The 17,009-nt window shown below is 45.5% G+C and overlaps 1 protein-coding gene across 12 annotated transcripts in view; it reads left to right on the top strand.

Moving 5' to 3' along the window:
• Positions 1–718: 718 nt before the first annotated feature.
• LOC144936916 (chromodomain-helicase-DNA-binding protein 9-like) overlaps positions 719–17,009 on the top strand; it is a 164,391-nt gene continuing 148,100 nt past the window's right edge. For 8 of the 12 annotated variants that reach the window (XM_078864142.1, XM_078864149.1, XM_078864150.1 and 5 more), the window contains exons 1-2: positions 6,444–7,117; positions 13,735–15,728. In XM_078864142.1, coding sequence (XP_078720268.1) covers positions 13,980–15,728 — 1,749 coding nt within the window. In that variant the 5' untranslated portion in view covers positions 6,444–7,117; positions 13,735–13,979. Of the gene's footprint in view, positions 807–6,440; positions 7,118–13,734; positions 15,729–17,009 lie in introns of those variants that run through there. The other 4 variants (XM_078864143.1, XM_078864152.1, XM_078864153.1 and 1 more) reach the window with 4 other exon arrangements.

Below are 17,009 nucleotides of genomic sequence, written 5' to 3' on the forward strand. Positions count from 1 at the left end.
TAATTGACGTCCAAAAAGTAAATGCAAGATAATCGGGCGCGAAATTAACATAATATATGCGGATATATTGTCGCGAACGTTTAGCATAATTTATGTGCCTGTTGGGTGAATTTTTTGGCGCACATTAATTCAATATGCGGAAACTAACATACGTAATTTATGCCCAAATTCCAGTAGGTGTATTTAACATATCCATATCCGGGAATTTTTCTGCAATAACGAATTAACAATTTGTAATAGCCTCGGAGCTTTTCATACAGCGGTTTAAATTAATATTAAATTTAATCCGGGCTGCCCTCTAATTAACATAATTTATGCGGTTCCAACGGTGGTACATACGGGGCCTTGCTTCGTGTATAAATCGCGCAGTCCGGGATTCTCTTCCGGGGCCCCCTCATTAACATAATTTATGTCGTGCGTGCTTCCTGCCGCGTGACGTCACGCGGCCAGACGGTTGCGTGCGGGGATCGCTGCCCAGCCCGAAGGATTCCGCACAAAATAAAATACCGCGCGCCGCGCCCTTTAAAAAGGAGAAAAAAAAATTTCACATCAACCCCCCCCCCCCACAAAAAAAACTAATAAAACACAACGCACGATGCATGACACCCCCAGAAATCGTCCACTTAAACCTGCATTACTCTGTAAAAAAATTATAGCGTACGCCCAAAGCGGCATCCAATCAGCAGAGGCGTAACGAATATGCAAATGAGGCGTTAGACGCTACAGCGCCGTGCAAAGGCGATCTTATTCTAAACTTCGCAAATATCCTTCGCGTTTCTAACTTCGCCCCTCGACGTTGTGTCTCGGTGAGTTCGCGGTTTATTCCCTCGGTTTTTTTCTCGGTTAAAATTCCCCTCGTAAACGTTCGGTATTTCACGGATTGTACCCCCCATACCCCCCCCTCCCCACGGCGTGTTGCCCTGTGATGAGCGCGGCGCCTCGAGCCCTGGGCCCATCGCCGCCGCCGCCTCCTCAGGCCTCTGTGGTGATGGCGGTGGTAGCCGCGGCTGCTGCTGCTGCTCTCGTTGCTGCTGCTGTTGTTGTTGTTTCCTCGGTTGTGTTTGCTGGTTGTGTTGAGGTTGGGGAGGGGGGGTAGGAATGTGGCGAGAGGGGGGCGGCAGCGCTGCCCCCCTTCTCTCTCTCAAGAGTTCATTGTCAAGTTGTTCATTGTCAGGAGTGGGGGGCGGGCATCGTCCGTGTGTGGTAGCAGTGGGGGGGGACCCCAACCGGGACCCCAGCGACCCAGACCCCCCCCCGTCCTTCACACCTACCCCACCCCCCACCTCCCCTACTCTCCCCAAACCCCCCCGTCCTTCACACCTACTCCCCCACCTCCCTGCCTCCCCTTCCCCCCCCCCCAAACTACCCCCCCCCCCAAACTACCCCCCCTGCCTCCCCTTCCCCCCCCCTGCCTCCCCTTCCCCCCCCACCAACTACCCCCCCCCACCAACTACCCCCCCCCACCAACTACCCCTCCCCACCAACTACCCCCCCGCCCACCAACTACCCCCCCGCCCACCAACTACCCCCCCTGCCCACCAACTACCCCCCCCGCCCACCAACTACCCCCCCCCACCAACTACCCCCCCCCCCACCAACTATCCCCCCCCCCACCAACTATCCCCCCCCCCCACCAATTACCCCCCACCAACTACCTCGCGACCTTCCCGCATGGACGCGAGCGCGGCCATTTCAAGCGGCGCATTATTTAATTATTTAGATATCTTCCCCCCTCCATCCACCGCCATCCACCCTGACACGTTGGATATGAAGCGGTGTGGGGGGGCTCAGTGGGGAGGGGGGGGCTGACGGGGGTAGATTGCGTCGGGCTGGAGCGGACCCGGGGGAGGGAGCGGAGTGGGGAAGCTGCGGGGGGTCCATGGTGTGGAGGGGCTTTGAGGGAGGTCGCAGTGGAGGGGGCCAAGTGCGGGGAAGGGCGTGTGGGAGGGGAGGGGCCCGGGTGTCTGGCAGGCGGTCGGGCGTGGTGCAGGCCACCCACCGCCTCGTGTGTGCTGTCCCCGGCCTTCATCGGTGCGCTATCACAGCCACTTGTCCCAATAGTCTGTTCATACTATACGGGGGGGGGGGGGGGTCTTTGGAATGGGATGTGTGGGAGGGGGTCTGTGGGAAGGGAGGGGGGTGTGTGGGAGGGGGTGTGTGGGAGGGGGTGTGTGGGAGGGGGTGTGTGGGAGGGGGTGTGTGGGAGGGGGTGTGTGGGAGGGGGTGTGTGGGAGGGGGTGTGTGGGAGGGGGTGTGTGGGAGGGGGTGTGTGGGAGGGGAGGGGGTGTGTGGGAGGGGAGGGGGTGTGCGGGAGGGGAGGGGGTGTGCGGGAGGGGAGGGGGGTGTGCGGGAGGGGAGGGGGTGTGCGGGAGGGGAGGGGGTGTGTGGGATGGACCAATGAGGGGGGCGGTCCCCGTGGCGCGCGCGTTGCGCGGGAAACTGCGTCGGGCACCACGTGCGCTCCCGTGCACGTGGTGCCTGGACAGACGAGGAGCGTGACCCCTAATGACCCTGCAATCCCATTGGAGTGTTACCAACACGACTCACCCATTGGGAATGAATATTGGTCGGTCCCTTTTCGAATTCTGTTTGGTGTTCGCAAGCCAGCTCCTATGTAATTATATTGGGCGTTAACAGGGCCTCGCCATATTAGGACTAAATGTGCATGTTAATAAACCAGACCCTGTATACTGTATTACCATACGATGTCTAAAATCTAGCCTTATGAAATCATAATGAGCCGTTTCACCAGTTATAAAATCACGTGGGGTGTTAACAGACATGAAGCCTAAGGGAGCTTTTGGCAAGTCTGCTCTCATGGGGATAAAGTGGAGGGTTAACATGCACATTAATTCCCATATAGGGCCCTGTTAACAACGAATGTAATTACACCTCATGTGATTATCCAAGGGTTGCTTTTCAATCCTCCACGTTTTTTGCCAGATGAAAAAGGCAACCCATGTCCAGTCACATTAGGTGTTTACAAATCATTGCCAATGAAATCCCTTTGGGTATAACTGGGCCTTATATGGGAATGATTCTGCATATTAAGAAGGGTTGTGGAATAGAATTCCATTGTACATTAACCTTCCCTGGGGAATTTCATTGCATTTAACAAGTATGGTTATATGTAGTCCCATTGTTAATGGCCGTGCCCTAATCGTATTTCATTTGCATGTTTACAAGGCTGTCCCTGTACCACCCCCTTTTGCTGTTGACAAGCATAATTGTGCACCTATTAAATCCTATTGGGTGTGAAAAACCCCGTCACTATAAAATTCCACTGATGTAAACAGGTTTGACCCTATATAGTTTTATGGGTATTTGCACACCTGGCTCTATAACATTTATTGGGCATTTCCAAGCCTGGCCTATAGCAGTTCATTGGATGTTAACCTTCCTGGTTCAATGGGATTGAGCGTGTGTTACCGAACCATGACCCATTGGGGTTACACTTACATGTTAACAAAGCTGTTCCAGTAGTACCTGTTGGATGGTAGCAAGCTGGTCATATAGCACCCCTGTGGGTATTGACAAACCTCCCCCAAAGGACTACAATTTGTGTGCTGACAAGTCCGGCCCCAAAGATGTATGTTGGCTGTTAACAACCGTGGCCCAGCGGGTGGCTCGAGTTTCAGAACACTGAGCCAGAACTGTTGAGGTCTTGGATTTAAATTTGTGTTTCAAATGCCGATGATAAAACCAAGTTCCCAAGTGCAGATAGTTGATGTCACCAATCACTTCACAAAAGTGCATAATACAGTTTCAATGCATGTCACTTCAACGTATTTCAGTTCATGTATATTCATTGAATACTGCTGAACATATAGGCATGTCCATCGTGTGGATAATTAGGCTTATTGAAGGGACTGCAGAAGTAGTTCTGTAACATTCTCATATGGGGGCATTTTCTGACAGGTGGTGCACTGCTCACTGTGTGAGTTCCCACTATAGTTTTTCATCTCATAGCATCCCATTAGTAGTACATTAGGAAGACAAAACAAATGCAGTAAAAAAACCTACCCCTGGACCAATGACGTTGAACTATACTAATTAAATAATTGTTAGGGTTGGTGTTATTGTTGTTGAAATGCAGTTGGATTTCAATGTTTTTCGCGTTTGTTCTATTGTATTAAGAGTTCCAGCAGCAGCAATATTCGTTACCACAGGTTGTAATGTTACTATGACATGGGGCTTCACTTCTGTCATTGTCACCAGTTTCCTTTGAAGCAAAAGTGCAGCCAACACATTTACAGAAAAAAATATACAATTTTGCTGTTTCTTTTAGTAACGATGTGGAGAACGGTCAATGGCGGAGCCAGGATTTTCAGGTAGGGGGGGCAACCCCTCCAGCAATGAAAAATGATAGTAAGTAAGGACTTGTCCCTTGCTTTTTATTCGACGCTTGTACGGCGATGGCACAGCCATCAATCGAGGGTCGAATTCGAACCGCGTGTGATCTGCATCGCGTTCGCTGAAGGTATGGGAAGTCGTGTACTGTATACGCAACTGCACACAATTCTGAGTCACTTATAACTGCTTTGCCGTTACTTATTGCCAATTATGGACTCAGACTATTGTCCTATCATCTCATAGATTCCCTGGCACGTAATAATATGCTACACAGTGGCAGTGGGGGTCGAAAAATGCCGATTTATTACTAATAAATCCCAATGATCCGATCGAAATCCCTAATTTCGATCGCATCATTGGGGGGCACGTGCCACCACACCCCCTCACTGGCTCTGCCAGTGAGAACGGTTACAAAGTAAGAAATGTTGAAAATATGCCATTCCTTTTTTTCTGTAGTTCCCACCTAGGAGGGAAAGTGATAGTTTTCATGCATTGGTCTGGCTTCAGTGGTGTGGATGAGTTTCAGGTTAACTCCGGAAGATTATTCATTTAAGCCGACAACCTATCCAGCCGCAGTGAATCGTCAACTGGAAACATGTACGCAGGCTGAGACAATATCAAATACTACACACCATCACATCCCATCCAGACACATACTACATGACAGATTAATGATTTTTGGAATTACTCCTTAATGTCACTGTGTTACTGCGGAGAGATTGGTCCATTAGTCTGTTTTCGAAAAACTCAGATATGTCTTTTGACAGCAACAAAGTGAAACACATCAAGAGAATCGCTAGATATTTAATTGGATGGGTTATCACAGATCGTTTTGTTAGGAATAAATGCCCATAATAATAATAAACCATTGCGCCAGCCCAAATTAATATATTTTTACTGTACATAGTCCTCTTGTTGTCAATCTACTGCAGGATAAGGACTTCCCACATTTTGCGGACCATGAGGTCAGTGCGGTTTGAAGGTGAGGGAGCGCATTGCAGATTTGACTGCATTGCCCTCTGCTGCCACATCGCCGACGATACCTGTCCTTTCCACATGGTGGTCACCCATAAAAGCACTATCCAGGCCAAAAGTCTGCTGAGCTTACGTGGTCTTACGAGATGTAGTGGAAGCAATGTACTGCACACAAAACAATAAAGTGCATTAAATAACATTGCAAAAGAGCGAATGTAAACGGATGCTTGCTTAAGGACGTCAAATACGTGTGAATAATTAAATCTAGGCCAATTCAAATAGGCTAGTCAATATTGTCCGATCACATAGCCATTGAAATCTTCCATTAAAAGGGAAAACAAAAAAAAGTGAGCATCCCTGGCCCAGAAAGTAAAAAAAAACACGACGCTGCAGCGGAAGACATCGGGCGAATTCAAGTTTCAAGTTCATGTATTTGGTATAGCCCTGTGAGCCTTTCGGCTCTTGAATCGGGTGCAACCGCAACAAACAAGAAACAAAAACATGAACAATAAAACATCTTAAAGTGACTATGTGCAAACAGAAAAGACAGCAAAATATTTCAGAAAAAGCACGGCACACCAACGCTGTGTGTAAAAATCCCAGTGGGATGCAAGTCAAACAACAACAACCACAAGACAACTTAGATTAAGGCCATCAGTCTAACTCCGTACTACAACGAACAAACATGGCCATGAATTAAGCCTGGCTTTAAACACATAACCCCCATCTCAATAGAACTCTGACTGTGGTGACAGAGACATCAGTGGGATTGTACAAGTGGGAGGCCAAATTTCGATTTAAAGCTTTCGTGACTGCAGGGATTCATCTTCTTGGTTCTTTGGAAATAATAAAATAATAAAAATAAAACATAAGAAAATACATTTTTTTTATAATGTTTTAGTTTTATTATTTTATTATTTCCATTCTACGTGACTTTACCGAAAGAACCAAGAAGAAGTGGGAGGCCACTCCCACTTCTTCAGTGCGGGTAGGCAGAGCCTGGCAAGGGAGGCGGGGGGGGCGGGGGGAGTGGGGGGGTTATTGGGGGCGTGGCAGGGAGGGTAGGGGGCGTGGCATATGGTAGGGGGCGTGTCCGGGGGCGTGGCCTTGTCTCGCGTTTCCCTATGGGGCGGGGACTCCCCAACTCGGGGATGGGTCTCGTTCCACGTTGCTTGCTGCCGCCCAGCGGCGGCGGGCGGGGTTAGGAAAATCGGAGGCTCCGTGGCACACGCCGGGGTTCAGTAGGCCTCGGCTGAGCGCGCTCGCAACGCCGTCGCTCCCGGCTTGTGAGGCTCACCACCACCACCACCCAATACGTCTCCGCTAAACTCTCGCGTTTAAAACGATAACGAGCCACCCTCCCCCCCCAAAAAAAATTTGAGGGTATAAGCGACCCAAGTTGTGTGTTTTTTTTGTGTTGTAAAGAAATAAATATATATAGTAATATAAATATTTTATTAACGCGAGGGCGCGCGCACTGTACGCGAATCGCTCCGCCCGTGCGCCTGCGTCGCCTTTTATTCTTGTGTGTGGGATTTTTCCCCTCTCTCTCTTCCCCCCCGCGTGTGTGTTAGCCGTCTCGTATCTATTTGTTTCACTCGCCATTACCACCATCTACTCGGGGAGTTTAATTTTTTTATTTTGTTACATTAACAAAAGAAATATCATAATCCGAAGTTTCCGCGGCGTGAACACCGCGAGGTGGAGAGGCGACAGAGCGGCGGGTCGCGTCGATGAGTCGGACGACGCCTCGGCCCTTCGCGGGTGGACATTTAACATCGTCGTACAGGTGAACGCAACCTCCCGAGACCCACAGCAACATCAACAGTATACGCTAACAAACCTCGCGTGTGTTTAAAATGTGCTTTTGATTGTTCCCACAGCGAGTAGTCTCGTGATAAAGAGGTTCCCCCATTGACAGCGTTTGCCCGTGACGACGATGGTGGTGGTGGTGGGTGATGATGATGGGTCTGTATGGGTGGTGGTGGTGGTGGCGGTGATGTGACATATGAATTGGAGGAGGCCGAGGAGAATTGGTGAGCAAAGATTGGGGTGCACTGTGGAGAGGTTGATGCCGGAGGATCTTTGAGTGCTAGGAAATGTCTTGGTCGAGATTGAGGAAGTTGGTTTGAAAGTACAGTTCTGATGTACAATTTGTGTACTGCCGAGTGGCAGCACATACACAAAGCCCCTCGGACAAACGCTAGGTCGGCGTTTGTAATATTTGCAAAGCAGTAGGTGCATGCATCGCCTCTGTGAGGCTGGATGATAACCGTGACATTTGAATGGGCATGGCCGCTATTGCAGTACAGCAACGGGTTCCTGAATATCTGTGTGTGGAGCTTCGAGCGTTAACCATCTGGCACGTGTGGAGTTTGTCCAGGTAGGATGCCCCTCCAGCTTTCCAAACACTCGTTTAGGGAATGGGTCAAAGATGTCAGAGGCTTTCTTGAATAAATAAGGGCAGCATTGTTGTTGAGAAGGGCTTGAAAGGTTGAGGAAAGCAAGAAAGTTGAGAAGGTTGAGGATGGTGGCGTAAAATTACTATTTAGTGATGTGATTCCGAGATCGAGCAGTCTGACAAAAGACCTCGGATCAACTCACAATCCAGATTTGTGACGTTTCCCAAGGTCCAGACGCAAGCATTACTAAACGTGAAAAGGTGGATGACGTATAGACGTGAAGACTAGTTTTGTTCATGTAGCTGCAGAGTGGAAGAATAGGCCTTTTTCCCCATCACAATTCGGTGAGAGTGAACTTGTGATGTTTTGATTGTTTTTGTTCAGAGCAGATGTATGGAGATCTATACATCTGTGTAACTCTTATTTCTAAATTGTAAGTTGGTTGATCATTTGTGGTGCACACCCTTCTTGATTCCAACATATGAAAAGATGGACACTTATGCCTGTGTGTGATGCTAGATTATCCATTATGGATGTAAAACAATTGTCACCATTGTGGTTGAAACCACAATTCGCCAAAGCTAAAACTGCCCATTTATATATACTGGACTTAGAGGGCATTGATAGCCAACTTATCATCCATGTTTCCCTAAATATTATGTAATTTATGTATGGTATGACCAACATGGATTACAAAGTATTCTGGTACTTTACCTGGACAAATATGAGGTTGTTCGGTTAATTTAATCGATATTGATGGTTTTCATTGACGTCCACTCATGGGCCTGGATTTCCACCTTTCCCTCCGGGCATTTCTGGGGCCGAAAATTTCACATTGTGGTTTTTTAAACCAACCTTTGTAAGTGGGTACAAGACTACTTACAACTCCCACGTTTGTTTATTAAAGTGGTGATGCACATAAATGACCACTGAATTTGTGGGTCAACTAAATTCCCCCCAAAGGTTGTTAAAATATCTCAATTGTAAAGTAACACAGAAGCTGCATGCATATCTTGCACACTGAAAGTGGTCAGCTGTAGAAAATAAAACATTCAATTTATTGGAAATTGTTTCACTGTTTAGAAGAACTTCATTAAAACGCTGTGCATTCTAGATTTGAAGTTTTCGTGACTGCAGGGATCCGTACTCTGGTTCTTTCGGTAAAGTCACGTAGGTATAAAATAAATTAAATCACGACGTTTCGGGCGCAACACAAGCGTCCGTCATCAGGTGGGATAACCACAGCAAGAAACAATTGCTGAAGGTGCATGTTTATTTTAAGTAGCGCAGATTTATGTTTACATGTTTTGGAATGATGAATGTTGAACTTAGTTTGCACCGTACATAGCCAACCGTGGTAATCTGAGGTTAACAGTAAATTTGGCTGTGAATTCAATGTTATCAATAAGCAATTGGAGTACGAAATTACATCAACTTTTAAATGACAGTGAATAATTCCCATGAATAAATAATCCAGGTTGAGCTTTAGGTGAGCGAATAGAAAATGCATACAATAAAAAGCATAGAGTTATTAATTACAACACAATTTCAATTGCCCACACATTTAATATTCATTGCTTAATAAATTATAAAATAAATTACTTGACATGCCATTTTCAAACTTCTGAGAACATATAGCTCTCTGATGTGTTGTTTGGTCATACAGCATGTTGTTTGGCATGGAGAGCGGCAGTGTTCACGGTTAGCGCGCTGCGTTAAGAACCTGGTGACCCGAGTTCGATTCCCGCTCATGGCCAACACCAGTGACGATTATCTGAACCGGTCCTGGGCCTCTCCAAGGTTGACTCCGTCTCAAATGAGTACCTGGTGCAGTGCGTAAAATCATCACCACTGGGGAGAAAAAGGTGGCTGGGCACGGTGCTGGTCACCCACACCCTCGTGTGCCGTACTGGCCTTCATAGCTGCTCACTAACAGCACTTGCACCAACACTCTGTTAAAGCTACACGGGACATCTTTGTTTTGTTTGGCATGATGTTTGACATGTTGCTCCACGTGCTGGGAACTCTTTCTTCCTGGAGAAGCTCCCAGCACTGAAGACGTTCCCAGGACGTGGTGCAAAAACTTCAGGCGTCATGCTGAACAACACACGGTACAACTTGAAAACACATCAGAGTTATAAAATGCAAGCATAAAAACCTACATACTGTAGTATTTTGAGAAAATATTTCAAATGTTAATGCTATCAAAAATTATTCTGTTTATCCCAGCTGGCAGACTTTGGATCGGCTCGTCAATTATTTTCTAAGCTTATGGTAATGCTGTCAGCAGCACACCTGCAGAAAATTAAACAATACTTTGCAATACACTGGGAGTTTATTGGCAAATTTCAATCTGTGTAAAAGTCCGGATACTTTTTTGTCTGGGTTCATCCTAAAGTTATCCAAAGGATTAAGGTCGTTTATTTTAATTAAGCAGTATTTTGCATGCATCTATATTATCATATTTTACTTTCTTACTATCAATTATTTAGGTAAGTAAACCAAGACAATTTTTTACATGCCAGTTTGTATGGAGGTTACTCTTTTTCTCTAAAAAATAAAGCTCGTTTTACTTTCAGAATTTCATTTTCCAACAGGTGTTAGGATTACAGCAGTGTTTGAAGACCAGGCTAAAACCTGGCAGGAAGACGCTAGGAAACATTTACACCGACTTAATTTTCCAAAGTTTTCTTACCCCCAGTGTATTGCAAATGTTTTCTTGATTAATCTATAATTTTGTTTTGTTTTGTCCTGGTCGTCCATCAAATGGAAAATCAAATACTTCTTTGTTAACAACATTCCTTTTTTTAACTACCATACCTTCATATATATAATTCACATCGGTGGGATATCATACGTTGACTATATAAATTCACTTTTGCAAAAATTCAAGAAGCTTAACATTGAACAGTTTTCATTATTTTATAGTCACAGTTTGTGTACATTGGGGAAGAACACAATGTAGCACTTACATTGAAGAGCTGAGAAGCCACAATTTCTCATGTTACACCAATATCTGTTGGTATTCTTTGGTTCTTTCGGTAAAGTCACATAGATAGAAAAATAATAATAAAATAGAAAGTGAATCAATGCTGATGACGACCGCTTGTGTTGCAATCAAAACGTCGTGGCTTTTTGTTATTTTTCAGGCTACAGTCTACATTATCGACTGCCAGTACACTCACTCCAATTAAGAACCAGGCTACAGTTTAAATTAAAATTTGTAATATTTATTTTCACTTTGTTTTTATTAACATTTTTCTATCTACGTGACTTTACCGAAAGAACCAACGAATAGGAATTCCTGCAGTCACGAAAGTTTTAGTCAAAATTCAATATCTGTTGCCTTGAATTTTTTTTCATTTTGGTACATTTTCATTAAATTCAGAGACAAAATATGTAGAGTGCACTGAACTTATGTTTTGATTGGAGCCAAATTGGGCATTCACTTATTCCATTTAACTCTTTGTAATTTAAGATAGATAATCATATAGGCTGCTCGATATGATATATTTAAGCTAAAAATTACAGTCCGATTTTGAGATTCATAATCATGGAATCAGGCTCCACTTGCATCGTTTCAGCCAATTACTCAGGGCTATATATATGATAGAGGTCAAGAATGCCTCGATATTCTGCAATCTTTACCATAGATAAGGCATTGTGAGCATTTAATCAAGTCTCATGCCATTAGACATTGCATTGATTACAATAATACTGCGTGTGGAATGGGTGGGTATGTTGTGCACTGAGGCTGCTCAGTGAATTGTTCTCATGTGCTATATGTTTTACATGCAAAAATATACATTTTAATGCTAACTTGTTGCAGTTCACTTGTCCTCCATCGCTTTTCAGCTTGCATATAGTTGGCTAGATGTTGTTTGTCGTGCGTGCTGAACAGCTGAACTGGCTTGAACTGCATGCAGCGCTTGGTTAACCTTCTGTTTGCTCTGGCTTATTGTGAAGGGGACTCTGCATGGGGAGGTGGAGGAGATTGGATTTGTTTTGTAACACTCCTTTCGACACTTTAATTTAATGGTTAAAGATGAAGCGTTCCACCACAGGGACCACTGGTTGCTCATGTGGTTTGGTCTGTGTATGGCCCAGAAGCATTCCTCTGGATGTGGTGGCGAGATGCCGCTTGTCTTCCTACAATCCTGGGCTTTTCCTTGGTGGATAGCCTGTGCATATTGTTGGTTTTTATAAGTACTCCACTGGCGTGCCTCCTCCTTGCCCTCGAGTGTGTGTGCTTTGTATTTATTGTTTACCAACAGTGGTACCCATGAGCAAGCATCTCAGCAGAGTTCCTATGGCTCACGGTGAAATCAAAACAATTCCACCAGCTGGCAGTCTTACTTTTCCTTTGGACACCCCTGCGCTTCAGAGCTTCTGGCATTTCTGACTCTCCGCGCCTTGTGCCTGCTTATTAAGACAACAAGGGAGATTTGCCTCATGTGTTGCCATCTCCTTCAGCTGAGTCTGACAAGCTTTGCATTGATTTAACATGCCGTGGGCTATTTATTGGCACACACACACACACTTACACATCTTCATCCATAACCACTTTTCCTTTCTCCCTTGCAGAGTCATTTGCCCTTCTTAAATCTTGCTCTTATGAAGTAGCACATAATAATTTTGAGGTTCCTCAAAAGGTGTGCTACTCATACAGTGTTTGAAATGTTTTGGAAGAAGCCACAAGAGGTATAAAAAGGACCTTTCTAATATCTACGGCCTCCTGAGGTTGACTAAAGTTATTACACTTTACAGATTATATTTTAAATAATCATTATATTATTGCAATCTGGCCAAAAAGTAAGCAGTAGCTAATAAAAACATGGACTGGCAAAAATTCTAAATTTTTGTATGCCTTTTATATTCAATGACATTTTTGTATGGTGATCAGAGCCTCCATGCAGGTAACTGCAGACAGAGAGGGCTTCTGAGTATTTCAAACACTCAAAATCCCACGTGGCTTTTCTTGTGTGGCTCAATACTCAGCAGGATGCATGCGTGATTCCAAAAATGATGCACTTGTGTACAGTTTGCACATCCATACAGGCAAAAGATACGTGCGCACTCGCGCAAACGCATGCGCTACACCGCAACGCCAAGCTTTATAATCTGACTGCACATATTCTCATCTCGCTCCATCTGTTGTTTTATTCTTCTCTTGGAATGGTTTCAGCAATGCTAAAAACTAACATTTCCGCATAGTGAAAGACATGCATCTCGGATGACAAATTGCTTAGTTGGCCTCAGTGATATGTTGTCGTATAATCAGCATTGCCGTCCATAAATCGTGTTGCTTAAAATGAAAGTTCAGTATTACTAAAGACGAGAACGTGGTACACTTTTGTCTACATGCATATGTGCACAAAATGTTTACTGGGCTCCAGTTTATTATTTTCAGAATTATCAACTTCTAGGTGCATTTTTTGGATGGATTTAATATTAATCACTGTAAAAGTTTGGCCATAACAACTGCAATGGTTGAAATCTAGGCATGGCTTATGCAAGACGCATTTAAAGCATTTAAGATACATAATGGACTCATCAGAATCACAGGTGGTTAACTTAAATTAGGATTTTTTTCTTTAAAAAACAACTATTTCTGTATTTGTATAGTAATGTGTAGTGTACATTTTTTTTTACACATTTAAAACTTTAAACTAGGGTGTTTTTTAAGACAGTTTGGATGGCCTTGCTCGAGATAGTTTCAATTGATAAGGAAAATAAACTGTATGCTTGAAATACGTTAGTGAGCATGTTAACTTTTGACTTTTGCATGCATGCTGATATATATACATAATTAAATGCAATGTTAGATATCCTTTTTAAAGTAATATTTTCCTTACGATTGAATTCTGCATTTTAATTCCAAAAATAGATGTACTATGAAAGGAGCATGTTGCATGATTTCACGGCTTGCAAGCTTGTCACATTTATTGCTCATTTCATCATTTGTCCCAATTTTTCTTTCTCCCCCCCTCCCTTCCCTCCCCAGGAGCTTTCCCCAACATATTTGCCTCTGACATCGCTCTGCCCCCCTGCACATACAGCAAACTCGAGGGAAGTGTGGACCCTGTGTGAGATGCAAGAGATAATAGCAATGTGACGTTTCTGAGGAAGTCTTAATCCATCCTCCCCTGATGTTGATGAGGAGGGTCGAGGTCGTAGGTGTTTTCATGTTTTTGTAGAGTGGCACTCGCTGTTTCAACAGTGGCGACGACCGCCACAGGTATTGAAATCATGGATCTGTTTGACGATGGGGATATATTTGGTGATGGGCTGGAGAACCTGGTGGCAGGCGGTTTCGACGATCCAACCCCTGACTTGGACGAGCAGGCTTTCAGCCCGCTGCAAGACCCCCAGACGCAGTACCCCGGCGTCCACCAGCCCGGTGCACCATTCCACCACCTCTTTAGCCAATATGAGCCGCAGCAGCAGCAGCAGCCGCCGCCGCCACCGCCGCAGGCGGACCCACTGGGGATGATGGGTAGCCCCCAGGCGGTGATGGGAAGCCCTGCGGGAATACTAGGCAGCCCTGTCCATTGTGCCATGAGCAGTGTTCCAGCCGCACACCAGCAGTTTAAGGGACCACGACTTCACCAGCCCATGCCGGACCAAGTGGGTAGTCCCTTTGGCTTGTTTGCCACGGGGCAGGAGGATTGCTCCGAGGAGACGTTTGTGAATGAAGACCCGCTCTGGGGACGCCAGGAGCCGCCGACCATGCCACTATACCATCAGCCCCAACAAGCGCACCATCAGTCTCAGCCCACGGGCCCACCACACCACCAGCAGCCAGTGCACCAGCAAATGGATAATTATTACATTTTGCAGCAACAACAGCAGCAGCAGCAGCCGCCACCACAACCACCGCCACAGCAGCAGCAATCGCTGAATCATTTTCCCGGGGGACCAGACGCTTTGAACCAAGGTGGACAATTTATGAGGTCACCCGGAACAGCTGGAAACAGCAGCGGTGGCAGCAGTGGAGGCAGTGGTGGCAGCAATAATTGTTACTCTCAGATGATGCCTCAGCTACCTTCACACAATCAAGCCTTTCACCATCACAGTGGATCGATGAGTGCCTGTCGGCGATTCGCCCAACCAGGGAACAACAGCCTGGGCAACTTTTCCGCAAGCCCACAGAATAATCACTTAAACTTCTCGGCAAACCAGGGCCAAGTGGCGCCTCCACCGTCTTGCTCTGTGAGCAGCTCGGGGCCGTTTGTGCAGTGCACGTATGGCGGCGTCGCCGATCAGGGAATAATTGGCGGTGCTCGGTTGAGCCAGGGTCTATCCCCTAATCACCTCAATAATGGAAATCAGCAAGTCCAGACGACACCGCCGCCTTCGATGTACCCGAGGGGTAATCAAGCCTTTATGCCGGGGGGTGCCCAACGAGTTGCCCAGCAGCTCCCGATGATGGCCGGCAGCCAGCAGGGTTTGGTCAACCAAATGGACTCCAGGGCTATGCACCCATCGTATTCTCAGGGAAATTTCAATCACCAACCCGCCGCCAATGCCTCTCCGGCAAAAATGAATGTTAGCGTGGCGCCGACGCACAGGCAACCAAGCGCAGGCGTTAGCATGGGCAGCAGCGCTTGCCCCTCGGTGCCGCTTGGCTCCGGTGCCGTCGGCTACCCCAGGATGCCACTGCAGCAGCAGCAGACGCAGCAGGCCCACCACCAACACCAGCAGCAGCAACAGCAGCCAATTAGTCAGGGCGCCATGATGGCAGCTCTCCCTGGAAATACAGTTGCACCGAGGCTGCCACAAACAACGCCACCATATATGAATGTATCTGCCTCCCCGTCACACTATAATCCCCAGCAAAGCCCACAGAAAATGCAGGAGGCCCAACAGCAGCAACAGCATCTCAGACAGGCGACACCACCCTCGTTTTTGCAACAGCCACACGTGCAGCCCCAAACGGTGACAGTGACTCACTCTCAGCTGCTGCCTCAAGCGCTCACTCATGTCTCAGTGCAGCAGGTAAGGTGATGGCGACATTGCTTCATTATTTCATGTAATTTTGTGCTAACAACCTGTTGGGGTTTTATGTTTTTTTACACAGGGGTGGTTGATTAACAGGCACCTCAATTATTTAATGGGTGAGCTGTGGGCAGCTTTTAAAGCTTTAAAATGGTTTTTCACTCCCAAGACATTTTTTGAGGTTTAACCCTGCATAATTAGTTTTGCAGCATTATACATAACCACAATGTGGCACCCATAGTAGTTAAACGTGCAGCATTGTGATATCAGTCCTGCCCAAAAAACAACTGAATTATGTATAAGCACTGGAGCTATAATGAATACAAGTTATACGATTACAGGAGAAAACTGGTTTGGCATAAATGCTAAATTGTGTTTGCGATAGCAAAAAAAAAATCTCAACACTTTTACACATTTAAAGTGTTTAATGTATGTTTTTGTTATGGCTCATAACCTCAAACAAATTGGGATTAAAATCTGACCACCTCCAATCTTGATGAAATGTAGCACAATTGTAGGTACCATATATACATGATAACATTCCAAAGTGGAGACGAGTTGGTCAAATAGATTCCGAGTTTTGTGTGCTGGAGTGGTCAAGTTCAACATTACAAGCCATAACGCTCGAATTTTTGGAACTACAGAGAAGACTAAGACATTGTTTACATTATGTCGATGTACATTGTGGCTAATATCTATATTTAAAGTGCCCAGCTTGATATATTTTTTCTACCCATGTTGCCCAGGGTCTGGGGTATTTGTTCCCACCTTTTTTAAATTTCTAGTTAGGTCATTTTGTCAAGGCCAAGGTCATCGAATTTGATTTAAAAAACATCGTTTATTTACATCTTTGTAAAGGACCGAAATGTCACTTTCCAATGGTGTCTTAGTTTTCCAAATATAACGTGTAATGTTGAACTTGACCCCTTGGGCACCTGAAAAAGGTCAAATCTTCAATCACCCATAACTTGGAAGTTGTTTGACTCAATGACCATGTCTCTGACACATATCAAATTTGACTCAATGACCATGTCTCTGACACATATCAAATTTAATAAAGATTACAGATGGTGAAAATAAAATTCAGTGAAATTACCATTTTGTCTTTTAGGCCACAAGGGTTAAAATAACACGGTATAATTTTGTAATTTGCACTGATGCTTACTATATGGAGGGTGATATTAGCTCATGAAATAAAGATTGATTGGTATTCAAAAAAGTATGTCCGATTAGCATGGTTGGCTACGTATGGTGCGAAAGAAGTTCAACATACATGTTTTT

Source organism: Lampetra fluviatilis, chromosome 17 (genome assembly GCF_964198595.1).
Source record: "Lampetra fluviatilis chromosome 17, kcLamFluv1.1, whole genome shotgun sequence".
Classification (NCBI taxonomy): domain Eukaryota; kingdom Metazoa; phylum Chordata; class Hyperoartia; order Petromyzontiformes; family Petromyzontidae; genus Lampetra; species Lampetra fluviatilis.